This window comes from Acaromyces ingoldii (assembly GCF_003144295.1).
Source record: "Acaromyces ingoldii strain MCA 4198 unplaced genomic scaffold FA10scaffold_2, whole genome shotgun sequence".
In the NCBI taxonomy this organism is placed as follows: Eukaryota; Fungi; Basidiomycota; class Exobasidiomycetes; order Exobasidiales; family Cryptobasidiaceae; genus Acaromyces; species Acaromyces ingoldii.
In genome coordinates this window covers 1,443,427-1,467,871 of record NW_020290248.1, presented here as the reverse complement: position 1 = coordinate 1,467,871, position 24,445 = coordinate 1,443,427, and the positions used below count along the sequence as shown (strand labels likewise).

The window sequence follows — 24,445 nt, the reverse complement described above, 5'->3', positions numbered from 1 at the left end:
ATACTTCCTCACAAGCAGCAAGCACGGTACAAGGAGTGAGAAGCATATAGACAGAAAAGACAAATATTACAGACATGCAAGCTAGGGCCGCGGTGACTTTTTGGTGATGACTAGTGGTTTGGTGGCAATGACGCCGCTGTCAATCACAAAGTACCCGTCCTTCCTCGCTGGTCCGGATCCCTTCCACGTCGGTGGCGCATAGGCACCTTTCCCCAAAGTGGACGCCGGTGATGATGTGTCGCCCTGTGAGGCAACGACTGCAGGGGTGACAAGGGTTTGAACTTTGTCACCAGGCGAGGCAGAAGCAGCCGCAGGAGTAGTAGCAGACTTGGTCGTCGCACTCATTGGCGAACAAAGGGCGATGCTTGTCCCGGTCGTCGTGGGGCTTTGCGGCCAGGGACTGTTGGAAGATGGACCGAGGATCGGAGAAGGTTTTCCACCGGTTGTGGTCCGGACAGGGTCAAAGAGCGAAGAGTCCATAGATGGCGTATTGACGCTTTTCACCGAGTGCGACGTGAGGTTGAGCTCCTCTATTGAAAAACGACGCACCTCTCCCAGTCTCGAATCGCCCGAGGCCCACGCAGGTGACGTGGCGTGGCGCGATCGACTGCCGTACGGTCCAACGCTGCTAATCGAGGTGGGGCTCGCGGGAAAAAGGGCCATCTCCGACTTTTCGGCCAGCTCGCCAGCATCTGTTCCGAGGTTGAGGTAGAGCAGCCCGGCTTTTTTCTTGCCCTTTCCCTGCATTAGCGAGCTGTTGCTGTTCTGTCGTCTCATCTGAAGATTGCCGTAGGTTGCTCGTCCATTGCTACCACTGCGCCAAAGCCGCAGAGGCACGTCCATCATCATCGCCTCGGCCTCGTCCACGCGCCCCTTTCTCTGCGGCAAATCGTCCACCGTCGCCACTCTTTTTGGCAATGCGATCGTCACTCTTGCTTCCTCCAGTTCCTCCTCCCACGAGATGGTGCTGCTCGACAGCATGCTTTCAGCCCTCATCCCGTACTTTTCCCGACCAAAGATAAGGAGCTCGAGCTGGCTGGGTTTGTAAGCCATCATGTCGCTGCTGCTGTCGATGTTGCCGTCCTGGATCGCTCTCAGCCGCAAGTTCGGGCTAGAATACGAGACAGCAAGAGTCTTGCTGTGAGTGAACATCGGCTTCTGCTGTTGTTTATGCAGCCGGTCGACGGTCTGAAACAGCCGGCGGCCTGTTTTGGGCAGCTTCCCAGTCGAGCTCGCGATGACATCAGTCTCGACAAGCTTGATCGTTGGCTCGATGCGCAGACTCGAGGGGCTTCCTTTGCGATGAAGCCAGGGAAAGCGCCTGGAGGATGATGCCGTATCATGCGACTGTTCCTCTCTCAGGCTTTCTACATCGGCCTGGCGAGATGGAGACGCGAACTCCTTGAGCGACGCTTTACCAAGCCTTGTCGGCAGGTACGAGTACGGAGGGCTGCCCTTTGGCGATGGAAAGGTCTCCCTGGATGCATCAGCCGACAACGAGTACTTGGTAGCGCCACTATTGGCCGCGGCAGAATGCCATGCGTTGAGGCGATCTTCACGACTGCTCGATTCACCAGGGGATGGGCGTCCCCCAGCGGTGAGAACGGTGAGCCACTGTACAGCGTCGTCATCACAGGGGACCTTGGAAGGAGAAGGCGACGGGCCCCGGCTGCTTGGTTGGTGGTCGTAGATGGCTTTTGGCCGCAACAGGTTGGGGGAGTTTGTAGTCGCCTGCTTCCTTCGTTGGTCCGAGAGGATCGCTTCATCTTCGTGCTGAGTATCGATTCGATCGTTGGAGTTGAGAGGGGGGTGGTATGCGTCATTTCTTGGTCGCTGAGACAGACTTGGTTCTGGTGTGGCAAAACGCTCTGCCGAGTGTCCCGGTGATGACTGCAGTGCGCTTGTGTCGCTGGACGGATGCCTTGCAATCTTTGGCGAAGAGAAAAGCGAAGCAATGGAAGTGCTGCTGCTATGAGGGAAACGTGAGCTTGTGGGCGTGGTACTGTCGCGGTCGTCCTTCTCCTCCATTGCTCTCGCGGTGCATTCCAGCGACAGAGGAGGCTCAAACGGTGCGCTGCAGGAGGACAATGGATTAGCTCAGTAAGCCAGGAGTTTCCGGGTCCAAGGTGCACTGACAAGGCATCCTGCATGGCACGGCTGCTCGCCACGATCTCGCCGCCTGCCTCGAGGGCCTTTGCAAAAAAGTCGTCGATGAGCGACATCCTTGCTTGCTTCTGTTGGGAGATGCGTGAGCAGTCGCCTGTATCGTCCTGGTCGCTACTCCTTTTTCGAAGTCGACGCAAGTCGTGCATATTGAGAATACGCAGTGATCTGAACCGGTTCAATTCAATGTCGCCCGTCAGCGGTCGAGGTCCCCCTCGAGACTGGTCAAGCAGTGCGTCAAAGGTCTTGATGAGGCGTGCAGACAGGGCGAGAAGCTCCTTTGACGTCCTGTGCACCTGGTACACTTCGAGTTCAGACTTGCTCGCTTTGCCCTTGGTACCAATGCTGTGGTCAGGCGTTCGCGACGGGCCGCCCTTCGCCGTCGAGGGAGTGACCGAGAACAGAAAAACGGGGGGCGACGCAGTGTCGTCAATGTCAATGCAGCGGACAGCACGGATCGACAGCTTCCTCCTGGCCTTGGACGACATTGGCGGCAGCACGGGCGAGTGGGCAGCGGGAGCAAGAGCACAGCAAGGAACAGGAATTGGAACAGGAGGGTGAAGTGGCGACGGGCAAGACGAACGAGTGGGAGATAGAGGGAGATGTGAAAAGCCAAAGCAAGGAAGGGAGCGGTGGACCAAGGATGCGCTTTTCCCTGTGGGCGCGAGGCCCGCGCTTTACTCCGCTTTGGCCCTACCCTTTTGCTCATCTTTGACGAGTCGTCGTGCGGACCCAAGCAAAGTGATAAACAAGTCACAAGAGAGAAAGAGATTAGCTCTCTTGAGAACATGCTCAAATCCACTTGAGAAATAGTGTGCATAGTTATTGCGCTCTGATCGCTGTCATGCGTCGAACATGCCATCGACTATTGGTGTGATTTTTTCAATGCTAGACTTGGACGGGCAAGGTTCTATGAATGAGCGTGTCAAGCCCCGCTCTCGCTCCTGGACCCAATTGAAGAACCTAGCTCGCCCTATGAGCCGTCCTCAGCGGAGATCGCTGACGAGGTCGAGGGGTGGAGCGCCTCTTGGCAGAACTTGCAACTTCTGTTGGCTTGCAAAAGTCAACGCCCCGCCCCCGCGGCCACGTGCATCGAGGACTCCGCTCGGCGCTCACTCGCGACGACGACTGGTCGAAAATGCCGTTGTCGTTGCTGGAGAATAGTGGCAAGCTGGTTTCCACGACCGACCTTTATCGAGGACAGTCTTGCAAAGACATCACGCAAAGCACATGGGCGCGGGGAATTGCGCAGAGAGCTCCTTAATCTCCGTGCCGACATTGCAAGAGTACTGCCTCACAATACATATGTTGCCGTCCTTGTACCACCGGAAGCTCAGGAACAAGGCTTGGCAACGTCAGTTCCTGGATTGTGGAGCAAACGCAGGCAAGGTGCATGTGGGAACAGCACCTCACAAGGGAGAGGTGAGATGGCTGGGACACGGCGACGGCGGTTCAGCATTCACTTCTGTTGAAGTGGCGAGCACCCTCGATCTGGAAAAATTGGAGGTCCGCTCCTCCACCGGATTCAGCACGGCTCCGTCCATCCGGCGCCAGGCTTGTGCGGCAGCTACCACCGTGCATCTCGGGCGAGGCAATACGTCATTTATCTCCGTGGCGTGGCTTGAACTACTCTAGCTCTTTCCCTGCCTTGGTCCTCCCCTCATTGTCCTTTGTGATGAACACACTGCAGCTCTTTCGGTAGGGAATGGTCTACCTGCGCCGTGTTTTCAGGCACCTGAAGCATGCTTTGTCCTGTACCGATTCGCCATGGAGAGAGGCAGGCGGCGATTGTTGAGCCGTGATCGGCACGCGAGAAAAAGAGCGAGCGCGGGAAATTCTAAGCCGACCTAAGTTCCCCCGAGGCACATAATGGGGATACAGGAATAATAACGGGCTAAGGGGTCTTGGGATCGTGCGATCTGGTGCTGCCGGTGATTTCGAGAGGGAAGAAAAACACACGACGCACAGGTAATATCAGTGAACAATTCTGTGCCTCTTTTACTTTTTTCCCCTCTTTTACTCTGCGTCATCGTCTTGCCTCTGCTCCGGCCTTTGACCCAATAATGCTACACTGCTGCTGCCAGTACTGGCCTTGTGCTGGACAGCTCACGGTTAGATGGCACAGATGCAAACAACTTGCCAGGGGTTGAACCGCTGAACGCTTAGTAAAAAAAGTAATTCGCACCTATGAACTGCTGACCAGCCTGCAGAGTTATGCCCAAAAGGTGCGATGTAATTTAGTGAAATAGCCATCGCAATCCGGCGAAGGAAGCGAGGGTGGGGATCAACTTTTTCCGCACGCTCCACAGGCAGCTTGTCAGAGAGTGCAAAAATTGAGGAGCTCCGTGGGGGAGAAGGCATAGACATTCAAGTTATTCAGGACAGGACCCCCGACCTGCCGGAAGCAAAGGAGATTATTCATGGCTGTATAAAAGACAATTCCTGGATGACGCAGGTTCTTTTTTCTTTCCTCCCTTCATCCCCTCCCCTTCCGCCTACTCCCCCTCCATCCTCCATCATGCAGTTCCAGATCCGCGGCACGCCCATCGGGCCCATGTCGCTCATCGTTGCCGTGCTGGCCTCGATGGGCGGTTTCCTCTTTGGCTATGACACGGGTGGGTACCACATTTATGTCAAAAACACCAAAGGACTAGGAGCTGATGCGGTGATTTTGCACATTGTTAGGCCAGATCTCGGGCATCCAGGAGATGGATGACTTCGGTGAGTGGGGCATCGATGCAGCTCTTCAATTACCAACGATGACAGCACTGACGGCGCGTGTGCAGTGCGGCGATTCGCCACCGAATTCGACCCAAACAACTCTACGCCTGCACGGGACTTCAAGGTGTTCAACGACTGGCTCATTGGTCTCATTGTCTCTCTCCTCTCGGTCGGCACAGCCGTCGGCTGTCTGATTGGTGCGCCCCTTTCGGATCGCATCGGTCGTCGATGGGCAATGTTCTGGGAAACAATCATCTTTGACATCGGTGTTATTATCCAAGTCACGTCGTTCCAGGCCTGGTACCAGGTCGCAATTGGAAGGTGAGTGCCTTATTCGTCGCTGCGAGTCACACTTTCATCTCCTCTCAACTGACGATGACATCCTCCGACCTATAAGATTCATCACGGGTATCGGTGTGGGCGCTCTCTCAGCTGCAGTGCCGCTCTACCAGTCCGAAACTGTCCCTAGGCAGATTCGGGGCGCCCTCGTCGCAACCTACCAGCTCTTCATCACCCTCGGCATTCTTGTCGCCTACTGCATCAACATTGGCACCCGAAGTCTCGACAACTCGGGCTCTTGGCGAATTCCCGTCGCCCTCGGTATCGCATTCTCCACAATCCTCGGCGTCGGCATTCTCTTCTGCCCAGAGAGCCCTCGATGGCTCATGGCAAACGATCGTGCTGACGAGGCCTACAGGGCCGTGGCCATCGTTCGCGGTACCAAGCCCTCTGACTCAAACCCGTGGGTCGAGGCCGAGTACGCCGAAATTGTCTCCAATGTGGAGGCGGATCGCAAAGTCAAGGCGGGATCGTGGCGCGACTGCTTCCGACCACAGCACAAGGTCCTCTACCGCACCCTTCTGGGCATCACTTTGCAAGCTGGTCAGCAGCTCACTGGGGCGAACTATTTCTTTTACTATGGAACTTCGATCTTCACCTCCGTCGGCTTGAGCGACCCTTATGTGACGCAGATCATCCTGGGAGCAGTCAACTTTGGCTGCACTTTCCTCGGTCTCTACGTTCTCGAGCGTTTCGGACGCAGGCTTCCGCTTATTTTTGGCGCTGCCTGGATGGTCGTCTGGCTTCTCGTCTTTGGTCTGGCCGGCACCGTGGGCGATTCAACTGAAAAGTCTTTTGGAACGCTGATGATTGTCGCTGCGTGTCTCTTCATCGTCGGTTACGCGTCGACCTGGGCGCCAGGCATCTGGCTCTTCTGTGGAGGTAAGTTGTCGTGACTTTTCATCATAAGCCTAAATTTCACAAGTCGTGCTGACTTCTTCCTTTGTAATAGAATCCTTCCCTCGGTTGACTAGGGCTAAGCAGGCCGCCATCGCCACACTGTCGAATTGGGTTTGGAACTTCTTGATCGCCTTCTTCACCACTCCAATCACGGACAGCATTCAGTTCAAATATGGTTTCGTGTTCGCGAGCGCCAACTTCCTCAACTTTTTCGTCGCCTACTTCTTCGTGTACGAAACGGCCGACCTGACGCTCGAAGCCATCGACGAAATGTACAACGACCCGGCGTGCAAGCCCTGGACAAGCCGGAGCTGGGTGCCTGCAGGCTTCACCTCGAGGAAAGACATGGTCCAAAACAAGGACGTCGACGTCGATTCGGATGTCGTCAAGGTGCCCGACTCCAAGGCTGGACAGTGGAGATCAAAGCCTGACCCTATCACGGGCGAGGAGACTGACACGACGAGAAAGGCGCCAGAGACCAAGGTTGAAGGTGCATAGGTTCTCCACTTTCTCAATTTCCCTCTCCCGGCCGCTCAGCAGCTCTCTACCCTGTCAATCCGTTGATCTTCTCTCCTCTTTAACTTGCTAATAATTAAGCCCGCAATCGTAATCTTCAAGAGCGTCCCGCAAACCTGACTTTCGCTCACTTGCCCCATCGTCTTTTCGGAAGCAAAGAACGACCGTGATGACTGAAAACGACCGTGATGACTGTGACAGTAGTCAATCTACTAACAATTTGCACGAGTAGAGCACGCTACAAAAAACAGGAAAGATCGGCGAGCTTGAGCTTGTACAGTACATTACTGTACAGTACGGTATATACAGGATAACGAGTGTGTGCGATGAATATTCTAACCGGCCTTCTATCGACGCCTTGCGCCGTAATTTCTCTTGCGTCCAAAAGTCTCCTGCTGCGGAACCGGGGGCTTACCCGTCGAAGAAGGTCCAAAGTAATGGTGCGTCGGTGGCCGACCAGTTGAACCAATCTGAGGGCTGGAGATCTGCGAAAACGTCTGCCAGCCATCAGTCTCCCCTTGCTGCCCATCGACTTCCGCCTCGGCTTCTTCGTCTCCATTGCCGACTTCGATTGGAGATTGGACCGGAGATCGGAGTCGGCTGCTGCCACCAGTGCTACCGCTGAATGCCGTGATGGCGCCAGCGCTCGAGGTGCTCGCAATCGACGGTGCTCTGCGGTGCACATCGCCAGCATCATCGGCGATTGACGTCCGTGAAGCCACTGACGGGATCGATCGGCTCTTTAAATCGAAAGGGGACGTCGACTGCTGCTGTAGCAACATCGAAGGAGGGTCGGACGACGCAGTTGTGGAGGGCATGTTCTTGAGGATGGAAGATTTGCCGCTAGACCCCTTTTTCTTCGTAGACGTCTTTCTCTGCGCCAGAGCAGGTGCTGCCCCGGAAGACGAGAGGGAGAGGGCGGCATTTGATCCATTGGACGACTCAAGTCTACTGCGGGCTCCCTCGTCAGTTGAGGCTCGTGACGTGAGATCACTTGCGTTTGCAAAGGAGCTTTCATTTCGCTGGATCGGACTTCGGGCGTTCTGGTTGACGTCCTTGGATTCCTGAGACCTTCGAGGAGCCTCAGCGTGGGAGGACGACCATGAGGGCGTCGTCAAACTCGTCTCGTTGCTGTCGACTGTGTGACTGCTGGCTTTGGATCTTCTCAGATTCGAGAAAGGGTTCAGACTGCCTTTTCTGCCTTTGGCGGCTGCTTGCGTCTGCCCTCCACCCACGCTGCTCGCAAGTGAGCCGTCGAAGATGCTGCTGCCTGAGATTGACGCGGCCGTCGTGTGTCCCCCGGTGCTGTGAATGCTGCCAGAGCCTGACGTCACCCTGGACTGACGGTCATGATGAGAACGGCGGTCGTGAAGATCGATCTGGCGTCCATTGACAGACACTGGATAGTAATTCTCCTCCCTGATCTGTTCCATCGACTCTCTCATCTCGCTCGCTCCCCCGCCATTCTCGTCACTCGGGGAAAAGGGCCCTGTGTCCAAATCTTGGTCGACCTCGGATAGGAAGAGGTCACCAGCGTACGAGACGACGGGAAGCCCCGGACCAGACGCCTTGCGGAAAGGTCGCAACATTGGATTCATCGTCGATCTTGGGGACGTTTTAGGCAACGACGACATGTTCGGGATGGTGGTCACAGAATCTTCCATTTCTTGCTCCTCTTCCCTTCTTTCTTGGTCTTCTTGTCCCTGCTCCTGCCTTTGCGTTGGTGCTTGATCTGTAAGTCTTCCCTGTGGAAAATCGTTGACCGATGCATGCTGCAAGGATCTATCTGCCGCGGTCGGCTCGACACTAAGCGCAGCTGGCTTGTGGAAAAGGAAGCTGCGATCATCAATGTCGGCATGTGATTGCGAGTTTGACGGCGACGGCGAGTTGGCAGGAGGAAGAGGTAGAGGCGATTGGGGTTGAGGAGGTCGCGGCGGTAGAGCCAAACTTGCATGGCGCGACGAATTGTTCCCAGGCAGCGCCGAGCTTCTCCTCGAATGACCACCAACGCCTGACGAAACTGGTGATGGCATCGGAGAATCTACATCGCCTGTCCCACCACTAGCAACGCTCCCGGCTAACAGGTTGTCGACGGGACCTAGCCGCTTTGTTATGATATGCGGCAGTGGGGAGGCTTCCTGTGATTGAGACGAGGCGTCAAAAGGGTCTATTACTTTGCGCCGCCTTTGTCGTACTTCATCTCCATCGTTTCCGATAGATATCCCTTCATCTTTGAGGTCAGCGATGCTTTGAGCCTCTTGCTCGTCTTCGTCTTCATCCTCGAGCTCGTCGTCCATGTGAACAGAGGTTCTCGAAGAGACTATTGGGGAGTAGTTGCCCGACCATCTTTGCTTGCTCCTGCTCCTACTCCGGCTTCTACTCCGGCTGACGTTTTCATGGGACGAGACGAGCTGCGCTTGGTGGGCTGATGGAGTCTGCTTCGCTTGCCGAGCTCCGTAAGTGCGAGTATCGACAGATGATGATCGTCGAATCGTAACATCCTCCGGCGTCGTAGCCGGTGTGTTGAAGCCTGACAACGAGCTCTCGTAAAAGCCTGCTTTCTTTGTATCATCATCCACATCGTCTTCCTGATGATCCTCAGCGTCTTTGGGCCTCTCGCTTAGGCGCAAAGTTTCTTCCGGTTCCGGGTTGTCTTCGTCTCCAACGAGCGATTTCCCCTCCCGTTTGGACGATGATAATGCCAACAATGAGGGAAAGCCAGCAATCTTTCTGCTGCCATCATCGCTCTCGCTCCCCGGGCCTCCCGCTTCCGGCGGATTAGCCACTGTCGAAGCTTGCCGCTGCGATATGGATGCTTCATCGCTTATCTCGGCCTCTCCCAGACTATAGAAAGAGCCAGTGCTTTCGTTGAACTCGTGGTGAGGTAATACCGAGCTCCGACGGATGGACCCCGAGATACCGCTGTGAGGGCTGAGAGAGGGAGAAGCAGCCAGCGACAAACTTGAGATCTCGTCGTGGGTGTTGCTGATGCGGCGACCGGGTCCATGAGTTGTCTGTGGCGCTCGAAGCATGTCTACTGAGTGACTCTTGTCCTTCGTCACCACAGATTCTGCAGGAGCTTCGAAGGAAGAAGATGAGGTCAGGCTCATAGGCCAAGCGCCAGGCGCCCACGTTGTCTCATTGTCAACGATCTTTCCCTCTTTCTCTGCCTCATCTTGCTCTAGATATTCTCCATCTGCGTCTGCGACCGACCTCGACATCGAGTCATCTTCTGCAGCGTGCATTGCGTCGTTGCGCTCAGCGAGGAGCTCCATCGCCTTTGCTAAAGCCTCTTCGAGGATCTGACAGCGCTCCTCAAAGCTTTCGGCCTCGAGCTTCCATGCAGCAGCCTCGTCTTCGGCCTCTGCCGTCTCCCGCGCAGCCTGCGCCACGGCCGCCATCATCTGTGCCTCATTTTCATCCTTTGCGCCTCGCTCAATCTCGCTCAGCTCTTCCCCTTCTTCATTTCTCTGCTGCTGAGCGGCCGCCATGGCCTTTCGGAGGCTTTCAAGTTCCTTGTCCAACGCTGCCGCTTTTATGCGCTCGCTCCTGACCATTTCGTTTGCCTCGGCAAAGACTGCCTGGCTCAGCTCTTCCATCTCCGCTTGCATTGTGCGCTTCTCTTCAGCGATGCGCGCCACGTCGTTGTAGGCCTTTCTCAACGCTTCAGCGTGGGAGGACCGACTGCCGTTAGACGCTTCCGGGCTTTCGCTCTCGAAGAAACCACCCAGATTTGACTCGCTCCGAGCGGAGGGGGACGAAAGCTTGCCACCGCCGATACGAGCGCTCCAGAGGGAGGAAGAAAGTGGATTTGAGTTCGTCCTTCTTCTTGATCCGATATTCGCCCGGCCAGGATTATGCGAAGAGCTTGTGACGTCGGAGGAAGTCCCGTCGTCCTTGCTGGGCGACTCGACTGGAGTCAACGACGTCATCATACTGAGCCGATTGCTTGGTCCGACTACACCATGCGAGTAGCCACCATCGCCGGCGAAGCCACTCGTAGCTTCCAGCCGCCGAGCGTCGATTGTCGGTAAGCGCGAAATGCGATTCAAGCCGGTACTGTGGCTAGATAGACGGAAACGAGCAGCATCAGAGACAAGCGAGGGTTTTCCCTTCGCCAATGCTTTGAGGAATGATCTGCTCCGTGGCCGTAGCGCTCCCGTATTCTTCGCATTTGTAGCCAACGTTCCTACTTCGTTTGATGCTCCATCAGTCGCCGCTCCACTGCTGTCCGGAGCAGGGCTTGAAGAATCTCGAGGGAAGAAGTTCTGCATGCGCTCTTTTGTGAGATGTGCGATGATGGCTTCTGAGACGCCTCCATAGCCAGGCTTTTGTTGTTGCTGATGCTGGAGCGACAGTGTCAGATTCGCTCTTCGTAGCACCAAGCACAAACTTACCAGGTCGTCGTAACATCCTATGACAAAGCGCAGTCCAGCTCTCAGAGCGTCTACTTCGGTGGCTGCATCGCTCGACTGACTTTTAGAAACTTCGATGGTGAGACCCTTGCCCTCTGGACCCGGTTGTGCCACATTACTGCCTCTTCTTCTGACGCCTCTTTGCTGTTGCTGCCTCGGCGCACCTTCATGCGTCAAAACTTCTTCCATCTCCTCCCCTTTTTCCTTTTGGTCTCGATCCTCTTCATTCCCTTCGATGGAACCACTGGTGCTTGAGCCAGAATCGAGAGGAACCCTGCCCAGTGCTCCTTCTGGTGTCGAGGCAGACGTCATCAGACCGCTCCGCGATCTGCGGCCCATGCTTCCTTCCGCTCTGTCCTCTTCTTTCTGCTGTTCCTGGCCCACGCCTTCGGCGTGAGGTGATCGGAGCTCCATTCGGCTTCGTAATTTCCGTGGCGGTCTTTGCGGCGCAAGCGTTCTCCTTTGAGGCTCCTCCTGCTTTGCATTGGCAAAGAGCGCGGTTGGCTGAGCCAGAGCACGAGCTTGTGTGAGCAGATGAGCGATATCCTCAGACCTGGCCAAAGGCGCATTCGATGCAGGGCGCTTCGCCATGCCCGTCCAGGAGAGCGGGGGCGATGTTCTCCCGTCCATACCACCTGGTGACAGGGCTGAAGACGCAGGTGATTGCATCAGCGGCGGAAGCGGCACGGGTGGGAGTGCGGATGCCGAGGTGGAAGCGTCAGGTTCCCCTTCGGCCACTCTCGATTGTGACGAGTGGCTCCGAATGTATACCTTCATCTCGTTGAGTCGCTCTAGGGCCGTCCGAAAATCATCAACGGTCGCTGAGCGTATTCCTGAGGCCGTTGCTTCGTCTTGTCCACTGCTGCTGACGCCTTTGCTGTTCTTAGGACCAAGCCGGGAGGGACCGTGCCGCAGAGAGCCTGGTGTATGTGGGTTGTTCTTTTGGGATGAGAACTGCTGGATCTTCTGACGTGGTCTCGACGAGGAAAAGTAAGCAGAAGAGGCTGGCCTTGATGAAGAAGCCTGAGAGAGGGCAGTACCCGCAAGAGGCCCTCGACTGATATAGCTCAATGCCAAATCCAGCTGCACGCCCATATCGACTTCGGATGTGGCGCTGCTTGGTTGACGAGAATGCATTTGCGGCCTTGCTTCCTCGGAGGGACGACTGTGGAAGCTGTGGACTGATGTAGGAGAGAGCTGCTGCTGCTGCTGCTGCTGCTGCTGGTTGTCTGCAAAGGACACATTGGTGTTCCGAGGCGTGGGCTCGTCGGCTTCGGGTGTTGCTACCAGCTGCAACTTTCTTGGGACCTTCACGACGTCGTCCTCGGCGTTGAGAGCCAGGCCGAGCCCAAGCCCGAGGGGTCTGTCGTGGTTCACAAGGCCATTGTGATTATTTTGAGGTGTTGCTTGCGATGACCGTCGTGGCGGTGCAACGATCGAGGACGCCATCTCGAGCTCCTAGGACCCCTACACTCTTCTGGTTCCTTCGCTTCGTGTGTGCGCGCGTCAAGGCTTCCGTTCGAAGTGAAATGGTAGAGGCGATGCTCTAAATGCGGGGATGCTCTCTGCCTCCTTTCTCAGAAGTCTCGCATTTCCCAAAGCTCTCTCGTCTACGAGTATCCTTCCTTTCTTGATGAAAACGGAGCGGTGCGATTGCGGGCGATGGAAAGAGGTGATGTTGACACGACAAAGGAGGAGATGAGGGAGGCAGTGCCTCGCCTTGCTTGATCATAGAGATCCGAGACAGCATGCGCCGTCGCTCACACGGCTTAGCATCCCGCCGCAGAGCTAGGCTAAATTCTCATTCACGCAGATAAAGAAAGAGCCCAGTTTTGGTCCACTGAGTAACATTACACTAGTAGTAGTAGTAGACGAACGAAAAAAAGCTATTATACAACAGGCACAAGTTAGCGTGATTGTGAGAGTAGTTGTGGGAGAGAAGTTTTATTAGTATTGGTAGCAAAAGCGTTGTAGTAGTTTGAACAGTATGAAAGATGTTGTAGCAGAGGCTGGAGAAAATTCTCCTCGGGCTGGACGGCAGGCAAATCCTTCTTCTGTTTGTGCGGAGAAGCACTCGGAAGGAACTTATGCATTCGCTCCCGTTTGCTTTTGCCCGCTTGCTTTTGGCCCGCCCTCACGGATCCTGTTACTACTCCTCATGCTCCCGTGTGCCTTTGCTTTTAACGCCGTCCGCCAAATTCCCTGAAATATCTGTAGCCAGTAATAGCTGCGCATAGCCACCTACCTGCTCTATTTTGATGCCCTGCTAGCCTGAGTCTCGCTGTCAATGCATGTGCGTAGCTAATGTGCCTGATGTTCGACCGTCGCTTTTAAGTCCCCTCTTCGTCAGCAGTCTATCTTTAAGAAAGGAACAATTTGACTGGCTGAACAAATGATGTGGGGATGCGACCGTTGATAGGGAGGCAACAGGGGTCCGGCGCTTTGCCTTGGCTGCCTTTCTTCGCCCCAACGTATCGTTTGAGCAATTGGCAGACCACTGATGCTCTAGGAGCTAATGAAGCAGAAACGCTGAAGAGGAGTGCTCAAGACAAGGCGAGAAGTCCTTTTGTCATCGTGAGTCTCGCTTCTCGATGTGTCGAATCAAGAGGGTAGCAAACTTGTTTTGGGCGCGCCGCACGAGCTGCAGAGGGCCCTTGGCCAATCCTACGCCTGCAAATGGTACATCTTCGAGCTTCATGATGGTACTGTTGTCCATTCTCAGGCTTGTCTCTATCTAGCGGTTCTCTTGACTAAGACAATGCAGCCGCCACCCCTCTTCACTACCTCAAAGACTAGTCTGTCCTCTTTGAAAGACTCAGAGAGCTTAACCTTCTTGTATATCTATGTTGGTCATGATGAGCGTCTTTCTTTCTTCGGTCGCAGAGACTATGATTTCTAGACTTGCGTTGTCATACGTCGACAATGGGTGAATTGTTGGGCCTGATCATGTGATCATCTTTCGGTTGATCATCTCTCGGCTACACGGAAGCCTCTCGCCCTCTTGCCGTCCTTCGGCACAGCGCTGCTTTGATATGCAGAAGAAAGGCCAACCATGATTTCTGACCAGTGAGCTACACGGTTTCTTCTCATAGTCCTCTTCGCTCTGTTGTTATTGCGTGACGATTAATTCCCCTCGTCGCATCGCAATGTCTAAGAGCAATTTACAGGTGCGATGTGGTATGCGAGAATGGCTCGATAAGAAGTTTAAACGAAAACCACCGCATCATCCGCGGCCAAGCTGTGGGTCTTGGCCTTCGGCGCAAAACGAGTCTGCTGATCCAAAAAGAGCCAGCACGGCTATGTCACGGCCGAATGACAGAGTGAACTCGGCTTCTACGAGGGGCTATGGAATTAGGGGCGGCCAGCTGTACGCCGAAGCGGTGCAGGCTTCAGGCTTCATCCAGCATCTCAGCACGAGAGTTCAAGGCCAGCGACCCGAAAAATTAAAAAGGACAGAGAAACGGCAGACTAGCCAGGGCTCTTCCTCTCTGCCTTTTCCGCCCTGTCCGGCCTCTTGTCAGTTGGTTTTCATAGTGCATCAACAAGGTCCTGGATCGCTCCCGTTTCTGCCTGTGTCACAAAAGAATATATTGAAATTTGAGGAAGCGTCAAACGGAGCACGCATGCAGGGCATCGTCCGGCCAACTGCCCTAGCTGGCCTGGCACTAGCTGCATCCGCGATTGTTCAAGTTCGGGCTCCAACGCGAGAGCCCCACTTGATTATCAGCTTTGTGAGACCGAAAAAGGTCATTAAATTCTTTTCCTGGAACGTATTAGTAGGGAGGCCCGACGCCCACTGGTGTGATGCATGTTAGGTTACGCTTTCAGATGCAATATTATTGTTCTATTGGGGTGACCACATTAAGTTACTGTTCCTGCCGCGTTCCTATAGCAGGTTCCTTTCATATGTGCTGTTACGAAGCAGATGTCTCGCCCTCCGCAGAGCGCAAGAGAGAACTTGGGCTGTGGTTCGTTGAAGACGACCGGTGAGTTCCACATGCTCAACGCCCCGTGTCCGTCACCAGGGTAAGCGACGCTCGACTCTTTGACACCTCTCACCACCAGCGCACGCACCGGTCTACGCACTCTGTCGGACTCAAGTGACGCTCAAGGAAAAAAAAAAAAGCCGGATCGACACAATTGTCAAAAGTCACGCACGCAAGGCACGCTCGCGGTCGTGCTTCGACGCTAAGCCGGAAAACCAATTTCTCTCCATCATCCGAAGGGCCAGCAGATTATTTGGCAAAAGCTCCCTATCTCCTTTGCTTTTATACCAGCAGCCGTCACCTCAACAGAGGCGGAGTTCCACTGGCTATTGAGCCCCCTTTGGCGGCAAATTCCTCTGGTCCACTTGCCCTCTTTCCTGCCACCCCTGCTAGTGGAAGTATCTGCGACCGGATTTGCTGCAGCCCCGGCCAGGGCAGCAAGGTACCGAAGACGGATTGGGCATCCCTTTCCTCCAAACAAAAGAACACGACTATTCATCGTCTCCAACACTACGAGGTGTGAAGGCGGTGCTCGAATCATAATCACAACGACACCGCACCGCGACCCGCGCGCCAAGCACCTGCAGCAGCCGTAAGCCAGACGAGGCCGCTCCCCCTCTGGCTGCGCCGCCGCTTCTCTTCACGTCACCAGCACCAGCGCGTCATTTGTTCCTCGCCCCTCGTACCTTTTCGATTCGCACGCACACACATACACACACACATACTCTCTCTCTCTCTCTTTTCCTCTCACTGCGACAAGACGACGATCGCATTGCGGAGGCGAAGTTCACCCCTTGGTTGACGAAGAAGCGGCCTTAGTCGATCTTACTCTACACTGCGCAGCCGTCCTGCAATGTCCATTCCCGGCCAGCCTCTCTCTGCCGCGCATTCACCTGGCTTAATGAGCCACTATCACTACGCCGCAGGCCATCACAATCCCACCGGTTCCTCGGCGCCCTCATTCGCCCAGCACTCGGACCAGGGCGCTGCAGCGGCAGGGCCAGGCAGCGGCGCCGTCGGCAGCGCTTCCACTGTCAATGGCTACTCCAGCGCAGCTGCTGCTCAAAGCCCTTCCCACCACCATCACCCCAGCCACATGACCCATGCGTCCGTCTCTGACGGAGCAAGCATCCACCACCGACCCACGCAGGCAACTTACTACTCCAACCCTTACCAACCGTATCCTTCGACGGTAGGCACGAGCGCATTTGGTGTCACACCCGGCCTCGCATCTTCTTCCACAGCAATGCCTTCTTCGACTGCTTCAAGGTCAGCCTCTTCAATGCAAGCGCCCTCGCATCTCGTTGCCTCCCGGTCGATGAGCCTGACGAACACGCCATCGACAACTGGCAGCGCAAATGGCACCCAGAAGGCATCCATGCGACGGCGCAAGAGCTCAAATGATGGCGCAAATGCAACGGCCTCTAACGACGACGACGACTCGGACAAGGGTTCTAAAATGAAGGCAGGGAATGGCGAAGCGTCCGGCTCGGGCAATGTCACAATGTTTCAATGCCGCGGCTTTGGCGACTGCAGAATGGTTTTTACCAGGAGCGAGCACCTCGCTCGTCATGTTCGGTGAGTCAGCTGTTCTCGTCTCGATGTTGATGACATGGGCAGTCACGAGACTGACGAATTCCAAACGCAGAAAACACACTGGTGAGCGACCGTTTCGTTGCCATTGCGGAAAGGCCTTTTCTCGGCTCGACAATCTGCGCCAGCATGCGCAGACGGTGCATGCCGACGAGTCGGAGCGAAATGAGGTCATGATGGCTGAGCTAGTTTCGCTGCACTCGAGCTTGGCTGCGTCAGCCGCTCAGTCACAGCATGCTCACGCGCAGGTGCTTAGCAAGAGGGGCACCTCGCCATCTTCCAACGGGGGCACACCCACCGCCGGGGGCGTCTCTGGCGTAGGTGCGGGTGCTGGTGCTGGAGGACGACGAAAGAGCTCCGTTGCAAAGGGAGCAGCTGCGAGTGCAGCGGCGGCAGCAGCAGGCAACAAGAAGCGGCTCAGCAAAGATCATTCGAGCAACTCGGGTCCGTCTTCGCAGGTCTCTACGCCCCTGGCAGCACCCGGCGAGGGTGGTCACAGCCCACAGAGCTACCTCTCGCCGCACCCCTCTCTTCCCTCCGCTGGGCAAGCCCAACCTATGCCAGCCTACGGGGCTTACCCTGCCGCGTATCCAGGCCAGCCCACCTCGGCCTCTCCACATGGTGTCTACCCCGCTCAAGGCTATGGATTCCCGCAAGCAGCCCCACCCGTCGACATGATCCTCAATCCGAATCTGGCCCCTCGCTTCGGTCAGGCCTACGGTGACCCTGCCCTCTCTGCACAAGGACCTCCTGTTCCCCATCAACAGAATGGCGCTGCCTACTACGGCAGCAGCGGTGCCTTTGCTGAGCAAGGCTACGCCCACCCTGCCGCCCCTCCCTCCTTTGCCGCCTTCACCCCGGCTGGCCACGACGTCGCGGCCGCAGACTACCCTGGCGCATCAACGGCGTCTTACGAACACTATGGGAGCCAAGGGCAGACGGTAGACTCTGTCGTCGAAACGCCGACCGCTCCGGCTGCTTACCAGCTGCCAGTCGAATGGAGGCCGTTTGAGCAGAGGCGAACGAGCTTGCAGAGTGATGCGCTTCCGGGCAGCGACTCCCTCGATGGCTACTCGCTGGGCGCTACGTCCCTGAGGTCCAGCTATCAGAGTACCCTTTCGGCCCACTTGCAGATGCGCACGCCTGTCCTGCGAAAGGGCGGCGCAGCAAGTCCGCCTGGAAGCTCGCACGGCTTGCGGCCGCCAAGCTCGGCTGGTCGCCCAGGTTCGCCTACGGAACGACCCGTGCTACCTCCTTTGTCGAGCCTCAGCCGACCTGGTACGGGTCACGGCCCACCACTGACCTCGCCAATGGTGCCACGAACAAGCGGAAGCAGCGCGGCCGCACCGCCATTCTCTAGCAGTGGCAGACCATCGTCGACGATGGACGGCTTGGCGCCCACCCTCCCAAGCCTTGGCGATAGCCTGAGTGCCGATGGCGAACGTCGTCCCTTCACGGCGTCTTCTAATGCAGCAGCGTCGTCGCGTCCCGTGTCTCGAGGATCGGTCTTGGATCCTCCGAGCAACCTGTACGGCCTCAGTGGCGATGCCACGGGTACACGACCTCTGTCCTCTGCTCGCCTGCCTTCTTCATCGCTCCGGTCTGGCCTCAGCTCCTTCTCACAGGCTCGCTCCTCGCAACCGAGCACGCAATTGCCAAGCCTCCGGGACACACCTGTCACGGCCGTGGGCGAAAGCCCTCGCAAGACATCGCCCCCTTCTGGTAGCTCGCCTTTCCGCTTCCAGGTGCCTCCTTCGCCAAGAGACGCAGTAGGCGGCTATGGCAGCCGGGGCGGGCTCGGCACGGGCGCCGGCATGAGCAGCATCGACAGGAGGCCCGTCAGCCGAGATCGGCTCTCATTTGGACCCCTGCCCTCGCTCGCCACGAGCTTGGGTGCCAAGCGACCAAGCATCAGCGACGAGCGCGACTCTCCCTCTAAGCGCCTGCGACCATTTACGAGCGGCGATATTCCCACACCGCCTAAGTTTGGGGAGTCTTCGGAGCGCGGATACCGGCGTGGCGACCTACCCGAGGGCAAGGACGGCAAGGCCGCCGACGAAGCTGACGACGAGGAATATAGACCTCCACCAAAGACGGCCAGTGTCGTCGACAGCAGCGTCAGCGGCGCGACGAGGAGGGTGAGCATCGCCAACCTGCTTGATCATCAGCGGTCGAGGAGGGATGTCGATGAGAGGAGGCTCACCACAGCCAATGATGATCCCGAGAGATTGACGACGATGGGTAGCCTCTTTGATCCCACGCCCACGCCGAGCAGGCCCGGCACTGCCTTACAGCAAAAAGTCAAGGAGGAAGACGAAAACGATGAGCTCGCGGCCTCGCCTTGATAATCTGTCTGTCTCATACACAATCTTTCCCTTTTCTTTCCCGTTCCGAACCAAACGTCTGCGCAGCGGAGCATCCCCAGATGCTCCCCCTTGTTCATGAGTGTATCCTCTATGTATGCTCTCTCTTCATGTTTTCTTAAACTTATTCCACGTTCTAATTCAATCTCTCTCTCGATCCCTGTATGTGTGGCTCTGACTCTGCGTTGTGATTGCATTTCTGTAAGGATATGCAGAGGAGGCTATATCGAACGACTTTACTTTACCCCGAACCCGCCAAGCCAAGACTTGACAAAGTCAACAGTCTCGGCGTGCACCTTTGCGATCCGGGGCGCTTCGAAGGTCTTGTTGCCATTCTCGTCGCAGTGGTGCCAGCAGTTGGGAATAAGCTTAAAGGGTCTCAGCAGCGAGTCCTGGCGTGCTCCGCCGTACGCAAACTGCTCGCTGTGCACCGTGGCGGGCCTCCATGGGTCGTCTTGTGGGTTTGTATCGCTCGCCATCAGCGCTCTGCGAAGTCAAGGGCGTGGTCAAAGAAAAAGACACTTACATTGTCCATTGATGAATGCCAGCCGGTCCATCTCGATTGAAAAAGCTCCCAGACGGTTCACCTCGGTCGTGTTGGGGTGCTTGGGCATTTTGAAGTGTTTGCCTTCAGTAAAGCCCTTGTGGCAGATTTCAGAAACGTAGTCGAGGTCCAAGAGGGCAGAAAGGACCTTGGGTCCAGATACGGTGAAGTCAAATGGCACCGCAGCGGGGTCAGGTGTGCGCGGGGCCGTCTGGAAGTAGCCCCACTATAGTATACCAAGGAATGAGAAACGAAGCGTTAGGTCATCAGAGGAATGTCGCTTTGTCAAAGGGATGAAAAGGAATTGAGAGACATACCGTTGTGCAGAACTGGAAAGTCCAAGAAAAGCCGTCGTCGAGAGCTGTAGCATTCTTGTACTGGTCCACCGTAGCTTGAGTGGAGAAGCACTCTTCGACTGAGGTACCATCCTGGGTGCATGGATCCACCACCGTCTCTTTCACGTAGGCTGCCCAGTTGAGGACGACCTGTGGCGCATCGAGTGTGTTGTTGCTCTGAGCCCTACGCTGGGGCGCCGGATCGACGGATCCCGACGGATGTCCGACCAGCGCGGTGCAAAAAGCCGGAAAAATGGGCGTCGAGACCGAAGGATCCCAATTAAGGCTCTGGTAAGATCCGATTGGATACGAGACGGTGTTTGCAAAGTCGGTAGGGTCTGCAAGATCCTCGAGCCCAAAGAGAGCCTGGAGCTGTTTGGTCTTTGCAGCGTCACGCTTGGGCTGATGGCGGCCCTTGTGCGGTTCCGGGGCGAGGATCTTGTCCATCCATTCGACACCGGAAGCCATGGCTTGTGAGCAGTCGACCTGAGCACCGGCGAAAGTAGGGAAATAGAGGTAGGGGAACTCTTCGATCGCCGCCACGACACCTGAAGAGGCAATGGATCCGTAGATGAGGTCTGGGTAGACGACTGGAAAAGGAACGCCAATCAGTTGATGAAACTGTAGGAGGAGCATTTATCGCAAAGTCACCCACCTCTCATGTGTGCAGCTCGAGCCCCGGCGTAAGACCCTCCATAGTAGATAACTGGTGTCTTTGGTGCGGTGAGGTCCTCATCGACACCGTCAAACTTCATCTTCTTGACAAATTGAGCGCTGTCCTCAAGGGCCTGCTTGTTGTTGAGCCAGCGCAGCTCGTCTGTCGTCCAGGTCTCGCCAGGCCCGAAATCAGTTCGGTTGGGCAGCGAAGCGCCGTAGTAGCGGTGTTCAAGAACAACCGGAATGCCACCCGTGGCATTTGCGAGAATGTCGATGATGCCATGGTCGAGATAGGGGAGGCGGGGCGTCCCGTCCGATTCGCCGCTGTCGAGGATGAAAATCGGTACGGTCGAGTTGGCAGATCTTTGCGACGGAGGCTTGTAGTAGCGCAGGTGATACCAGTAGCGCTGCTGGAACTTAGCCCCATTGACACCGTCACCAAAGTGATCGATGGGCTGCGTTACGTTGCCGAGGACGATGTCGGGGTACGTCGGAGCGGCATCGTCGTCATCAGCGGTCGCCGGCTTCTGTGATGCGATCAAGCTGCTGAAGACGGCCTGCTGCGAGGCATTGAAGAGGAGCTTCGATTGTGCGCCGTTTTGACTTGCCCTTTGGACGAATTTTTCGTACCCAGCCATCAAGCGGGGAGTCGTCTGCATGCCATGGCTTACGCCGACAAGGGACAGCGCCAGGGTCAGGACCGTGTACAGCTGCATTGCTGTCGCGGCGGGATAAATGAGTGTAAATGTTGAAGGAACGAAAGGGTGGGGAGGGAAAAGCGGGTGAATGTGGGAAGAGCGAGAGGAAGCTTACGAGGGGAGCCGAGCTAGCTACCTGAGATAACCATAGCACCCCTTCTCTCTTCCCAAACCTTGTGGAGAGAACCGCGCTAGAAGCGGCCTTCGCGGCACCTAGTGCGTGACAAAGCAAGTGACAAAGCTGTTATAATCACGTGAGTACTTCGAGCTTCAACTTTTTTTGGCCAGAATTTTTGAGAACTTGGGAGTTGCACGAATAGGGAAGAACCGAAAGAAAGCAACGACGATGCCAGGACGGATAGCTGGAGCTGACAAGAGTGGCAGCATAATGGAGAGGATAAAGGCACAGTCGAAGGCGAAAGCGAACGATGATTTCGTTATGACGCTCGATTCAGACGATGAAGTGCCAGACGAAGACGGAGATATCGAGAACGCAGAGGAAGAGGACGAGGACGATGACGAACTGGAGGGGAAGCCTGCCAAAAAGCCGAATGCGGGGCTTGCATCACGAGACAAGATCAAAGAGCCCGTAAAAGCCAAGAGAAACGCCATAGATGTTGGGGACGGCGAGATGGCTCTCGATAAGAGCTTCACCTTCGACATTATGGGTGATGGCTTTGACATGGACCTCAATGGCGCATGGGACATGTCTGTCAAAGGTGCAAAGGGATCAGGAGGCATCAATGAACACGGACAGGAGCAGAATAAACTCTCAGTTGACGACATAATTGAGAAGAGGCGGAAGACGAGGCCTGACTTCAAGCTCCCCGAGCCTGAGGACGACGACCCAGAAGACAACGAGGATAGCGACTTGGCCGAAGAGGAGGATGACGAACACCTAGACGACCAACACGACGTCGAAGAGGAGGATGAGGAGGAATTTGGCGCTGGAGTCAGGCGAGCGAGAGAAGCAAGTGAGAGCGAAGAAAGCCACGATGAAAAAGATCCTCTATCGAGCTCGGAAGACGAGGACGATGAAGAAGAAAGGCAGTCGGACGAGGATGAGGATGAGGACGAAGATGATAGCGAAAACTCAGAAGCAGAATCGGAACAGGAGACAGAGGTGGAGAAGGCACGGAAAGCTGCCTTTTTCGCTGTAGAAGACCAGCAAACAGGGAAGGCAAAGGACGGCGCCGATGAGACGCCTACGTTTCAGTCCCTCTCCCTGTCACGACCGCTTCTGCGCGCTTTGGCGACTCTCAACTTTCACACTCCAACACCGATTCAAGCGAGATCCATCCCCATCGCCTTGGCCGGCAAAGACATTGTGGCAGGTGCCGTCACAGGAAGCGGAAAGACGGCAGCCTTCATGATTCCCATCTTGGAGCGACTAGCCCACCGGCCAAAAGGGCGAGATGAGGCAAAGACGCGCGTCATTATCCTCATGCCTACACGCGAATTGGCTGTGCAGTGCGCCAGTGTTGGCAGAGCCTTGGGCAAATTCCTCGACGTCCGTTTTTGCCTCGCCGTTGGTGGTCTCTCGCTCAAAACTCAAGAGGCAGAGCTCAAGCTTCGACCGGACATCGTCATTGCCACGCCTGGTCGACTGATTGACCACATGCGCAACAGTGCCTCTTTTGGCATAGAGGACGTCGAGATCGTCATCATGGACGAAGCTGATCGTATGCTCGAAGAGGGCTTCTCTGCCGAACTCAACGAGATCCTCGAGATGACCCCGAAGGCTCGTCAGACTATGCTTTTTTCGGCCACGATGACGGACGATGTCGACGAATTGGTCCGCTTGAGCATGAAGAGACCCGTTCGTCTCTTTGTCGACCCTAAGCGCAGCACCGCAAAGAAGCTCATCCAGGAATTTGTCCGAGTTCGTGGCCAGATGAGCGTTGGTCAAGACGATGGAGGTAACAATGGTGGTAGTAGTAGCGTGGTCAAGAAGAGGACCGAGGATGAGGCCCGGCCCGCTCTTCTGCTGAGCCTATGCACGCGGACGTTTCGGACAAAGGTCATCATCTTTGTTCGCTCCAAGAAGCTGGCTCATCAGCTGCGCATCGTTTTTGGCCTTGTTGGTCTATCTGCAGGCGAGCTGCACGGAGACCTGTCACAGGAGCAGCGCTTGCAATCGCTTCAGAGCTTCAAAGATGGTCGCACAGACTTCCTCATTGCCACCGATCTCGCAAGTCGTGGTCTGGATATTCGAGGCGTGGAGACGGTCATCAATTACGACATGCCCACTCAATTCGAGCAGTATCTTCATCGAGTGGGCAGAACGGCCCGTGCTGGACGCAATGGGCGGTGAGTGCAATATCACTTGAGCTCGTAGGCAGCACGCTGATATTCTTCGCAGAGCCGTCACGCTCGTGGGACAGGGCGATCGCAAGATGCTCAAGATGGCGCTCAAGAGATCGCCAGCCGCCCAGGTCAAGCATCGCATGATACCTGGAGAAGTCGTTTTGCAAATCTCCGAACGCCTCGAAGAGATCAAGGGAGATGTTGATGTTGTGCTGCGTGAAGAAAAAGAGGAGAAGGAATTGCGAAGGGCCGAAATGGAGCTTACAAAGGGTCAAAATATGGTCGAGCATCGGGAAGAGATAATGAGCCGACCTAAACGGACATGGTTCCAATCGGAGTCGGAGAAGCACAAGCAAGAGCAACTCGGGACCAAGGAGTATCTGAACAAGGTCGGAGGCGGCGACAAGGAGAAGAAGACGTCAAAGGAGGGCCGAGACAAATTTTCGGGCTTGAGCAGAAAGAAGAAGAGGATGAAGATTGCGAGAGAGGAAGACGCAGAGATGAACAAGCGCGGTGAAATCGATGCGGGTATCCGAGCTGCGAAAAAGGCACAAAGACCTAAGGAGCTGGGTGTGCTCGAGAGCAAGGGCGGTCCTTCGAAGGGGAAGAACAAGGACAAAGGAAATAAGAAGACCAGGAGCAGCTTCAACAAGGTCGGAAAGGGTGCTGCGGGCGGATTTGCATCGGACTTGGGTGACCGGTCGGGGTCAGCTGGTGCGCGTGGAGCAGCAAAGGGCAAGGGTAAAGCAAAGACTAAAGCACCCAAGACCGCCAAGGGAGGGAAAGCCAGCAACAAAAATCGCCGTCGATGATCATCCTTTCCTCTTTCCTGTATCATTATTACATTTGGTGAAACCGCCAAGGCATGATAAGACACTACAAATACTTTAGACATGAGATCGAAAGAG

At 55.7% G+C, this 24,445-nt stretch overlaps 6 protein-coding genes across 6 annotated transcripts; 3 read left to right on the top strand and 3 right to left on the bottom strand.

Annotated features, from left to right (window-relative positions):
- Positions 1 to 81: 81 nt before the first annotated feature.
- FA10DRAFT_300243 (hypothetical protein) lies at positions 82 to 2,651 on the bottom strand (the record flags this gene model as incomplete). Its single annotated transcript, XM_025524816.1, has 2 exons — positions 82 to 2,074; positions 2,137 to 2,651. The coding sequence occupies 2 exons, from the start codon at positions 2,649 to 2,651 to the stop codon at positions 82 to 84; spliced, it is 2,508 nt and encodes an 835-aa protein (XP_025378848.1).
- A 1,994-nt stretch (positions 2,652 to 4,645) lies between these two features.
- FA10DRAFT_265495 (general substrate transporter) lies at positions 4,646 to 6,779 on the top strand. Its single transcript, XM_025521083.1, has 5 exons — positions 4,646 to 4,778; positions 4,849 to 4,884; positions 4,950 to 5,205; positions 5,282 to 6,105; positions 6,176 to 6,779. Exons 1-5 carry the CDS (start codon positions 4,682 to 4,684, stop codon positions 6,619 to 6,621), a joined length of 1,659 nt encoding a protein of 552 aa, XP_025378847.1. The 5' UTR covers positions 4,646 to 4,681; the 3' UTR covers positions 6,622 to 6,779.
- Positions 6,780 to 6,833: 54 nt separating this feature from the next.
- On the bottom strand, positions 6,834 to 12,785 carry FA10DRAFT_300241 (hypothetical protein). The gene is made up of 2 exons (XM_025524815.1): positions 11,037 to 12,785; positions 6,834 to 10,985 (listed from the first exon to the last, which is right to left on the bottom strand). The coding sequence occupies exons 1-2, from the start codon at positions 12,501 to 12,503 to the stop codon at positions 6,987 to 6,989; spliced, it is 5,466 nt and encodes a 1,821-aa protein (XP_025378846.1). The 5' UTR covers positions 12,504 to 12,785; the 3' UTR covers positions 6,834 to 6,986.
- Positions 12,786 to 15,737: 2,952 nt separating this feature from the next.
- Positions 15,738 to 19,105, top strand: FA10DRAFT_72287 (hypothetical protein). The gene is made up of 2 exons (XM_025525661.1): positions 15,738 to 16,618; positions 16,689 to 19,105. The coding sequence occupies exons 1-2, from the start codon at positions 15,894 to 15,896 to the stop codon at positions 18,976 to 18,978; spliced, it is 3,015 nt and encodes a 1,004-aa protein (XP_025378845.1). The 5' UTR covers positions 15,738 to 15,893; the 3' UTR covers positions 18,979 to 19,105.
- Positions 19,106 to 19,232: 127 nt separating this feature from the next.
- Positions 19,233 to 21,286, bottom strand: FA10DRAFT_278414 (hypothetical protein; the record flags this gene model as incomplete). Its single annotated transcript, XM_025523455.1, has 4 exons — positions 20,531 to 21,286; positions 19,858 to 20,465; positions 19,523 to 19,766; positions 19,233 to 19,480 (listed from the first exon to the last, which is right to left on the bottom strand). Exons 1-4 carry the CDS (start codon positions 21,246 to 21,248, stop codon positions 19,233 to 19,235), a joined length of 1,818 nt encoding a protein of 605 aa, XP_025378844.1. The 5' UTR covers positions 21,249 to 21,286.
- Positions 21,287 to 21,936: 650 nt separating this feature from the next.
- On the top strand, positions 21,937 to 24,349 carry FA10DRAFT_228686 (DEAD-domain-containing protein; the record flags this gene model as incomplete). The annotated part of the gene is made up of 2 exons (XM_025518760.1): positions 21,937 to 23,540; positions 23,593 to 24,349. 2 exons carry the CDS (start codon positions 21,937 to 21,939, stop codon positions 24,347 to 24,349), a joined length of 2,361 nt encoding a protein of 786 aa, XP_025378843.1.
- Between the last annotated feature and the right edge of the window lie 96 nt (positions 24,350 to 24,445).

Coding starts and splice junctions, on each gene's coding strand:
- FA10DRAFT_265495 (XM_025521083.1), top strand. CDS start 4,682: ATGCAGTTCCAGATCCGCGGCACGCCCATCGGGCCCATGTCGCTCATC. Junction 5,206..5,281: donor TACCAGGTCGCAATTGGAAG/GTGAGTGCCTTA, acceptor CCGACCTATAAG/ATTCATCACGGGTATCGGTG. Junction 6,106..6,175: donor CATCTGGCTCTTCTGTGGAG/GTAAGTTGTCGT, acceptor CCTTTGTAATAG/AATCCTTCCCTCGGTTGACT.
- FA10DRAFT_300241 (XM_025524815.1), bottom strand. CDS start 12,503: ATGGCGTCCTCGATCGTTGCACCGCCACGACGGTCATCGCAAGCAACA. Junction 10,986..11,036: donor TAGGATGTTACGACGACCTG/GTAAGTTTGTGC, acceptor CTGTCGCTCCAG/CATCAGCAACAACAAAAGCC.
- FA10DRAFT_72287 (XM_025525661.1), top strand. CDS start 15,894: ATGTCCATTCCCGGCCAGCCTCTCTCTGCCGCGCATTCACCTGGCTTA. Junction 16,619..16,688: donor CACCTCGCTCGTCATGTTCG/GTGAGTCAGCTG, acceptor TTCCAAACGCAG/AAAACACACTGGTGAGCGAC.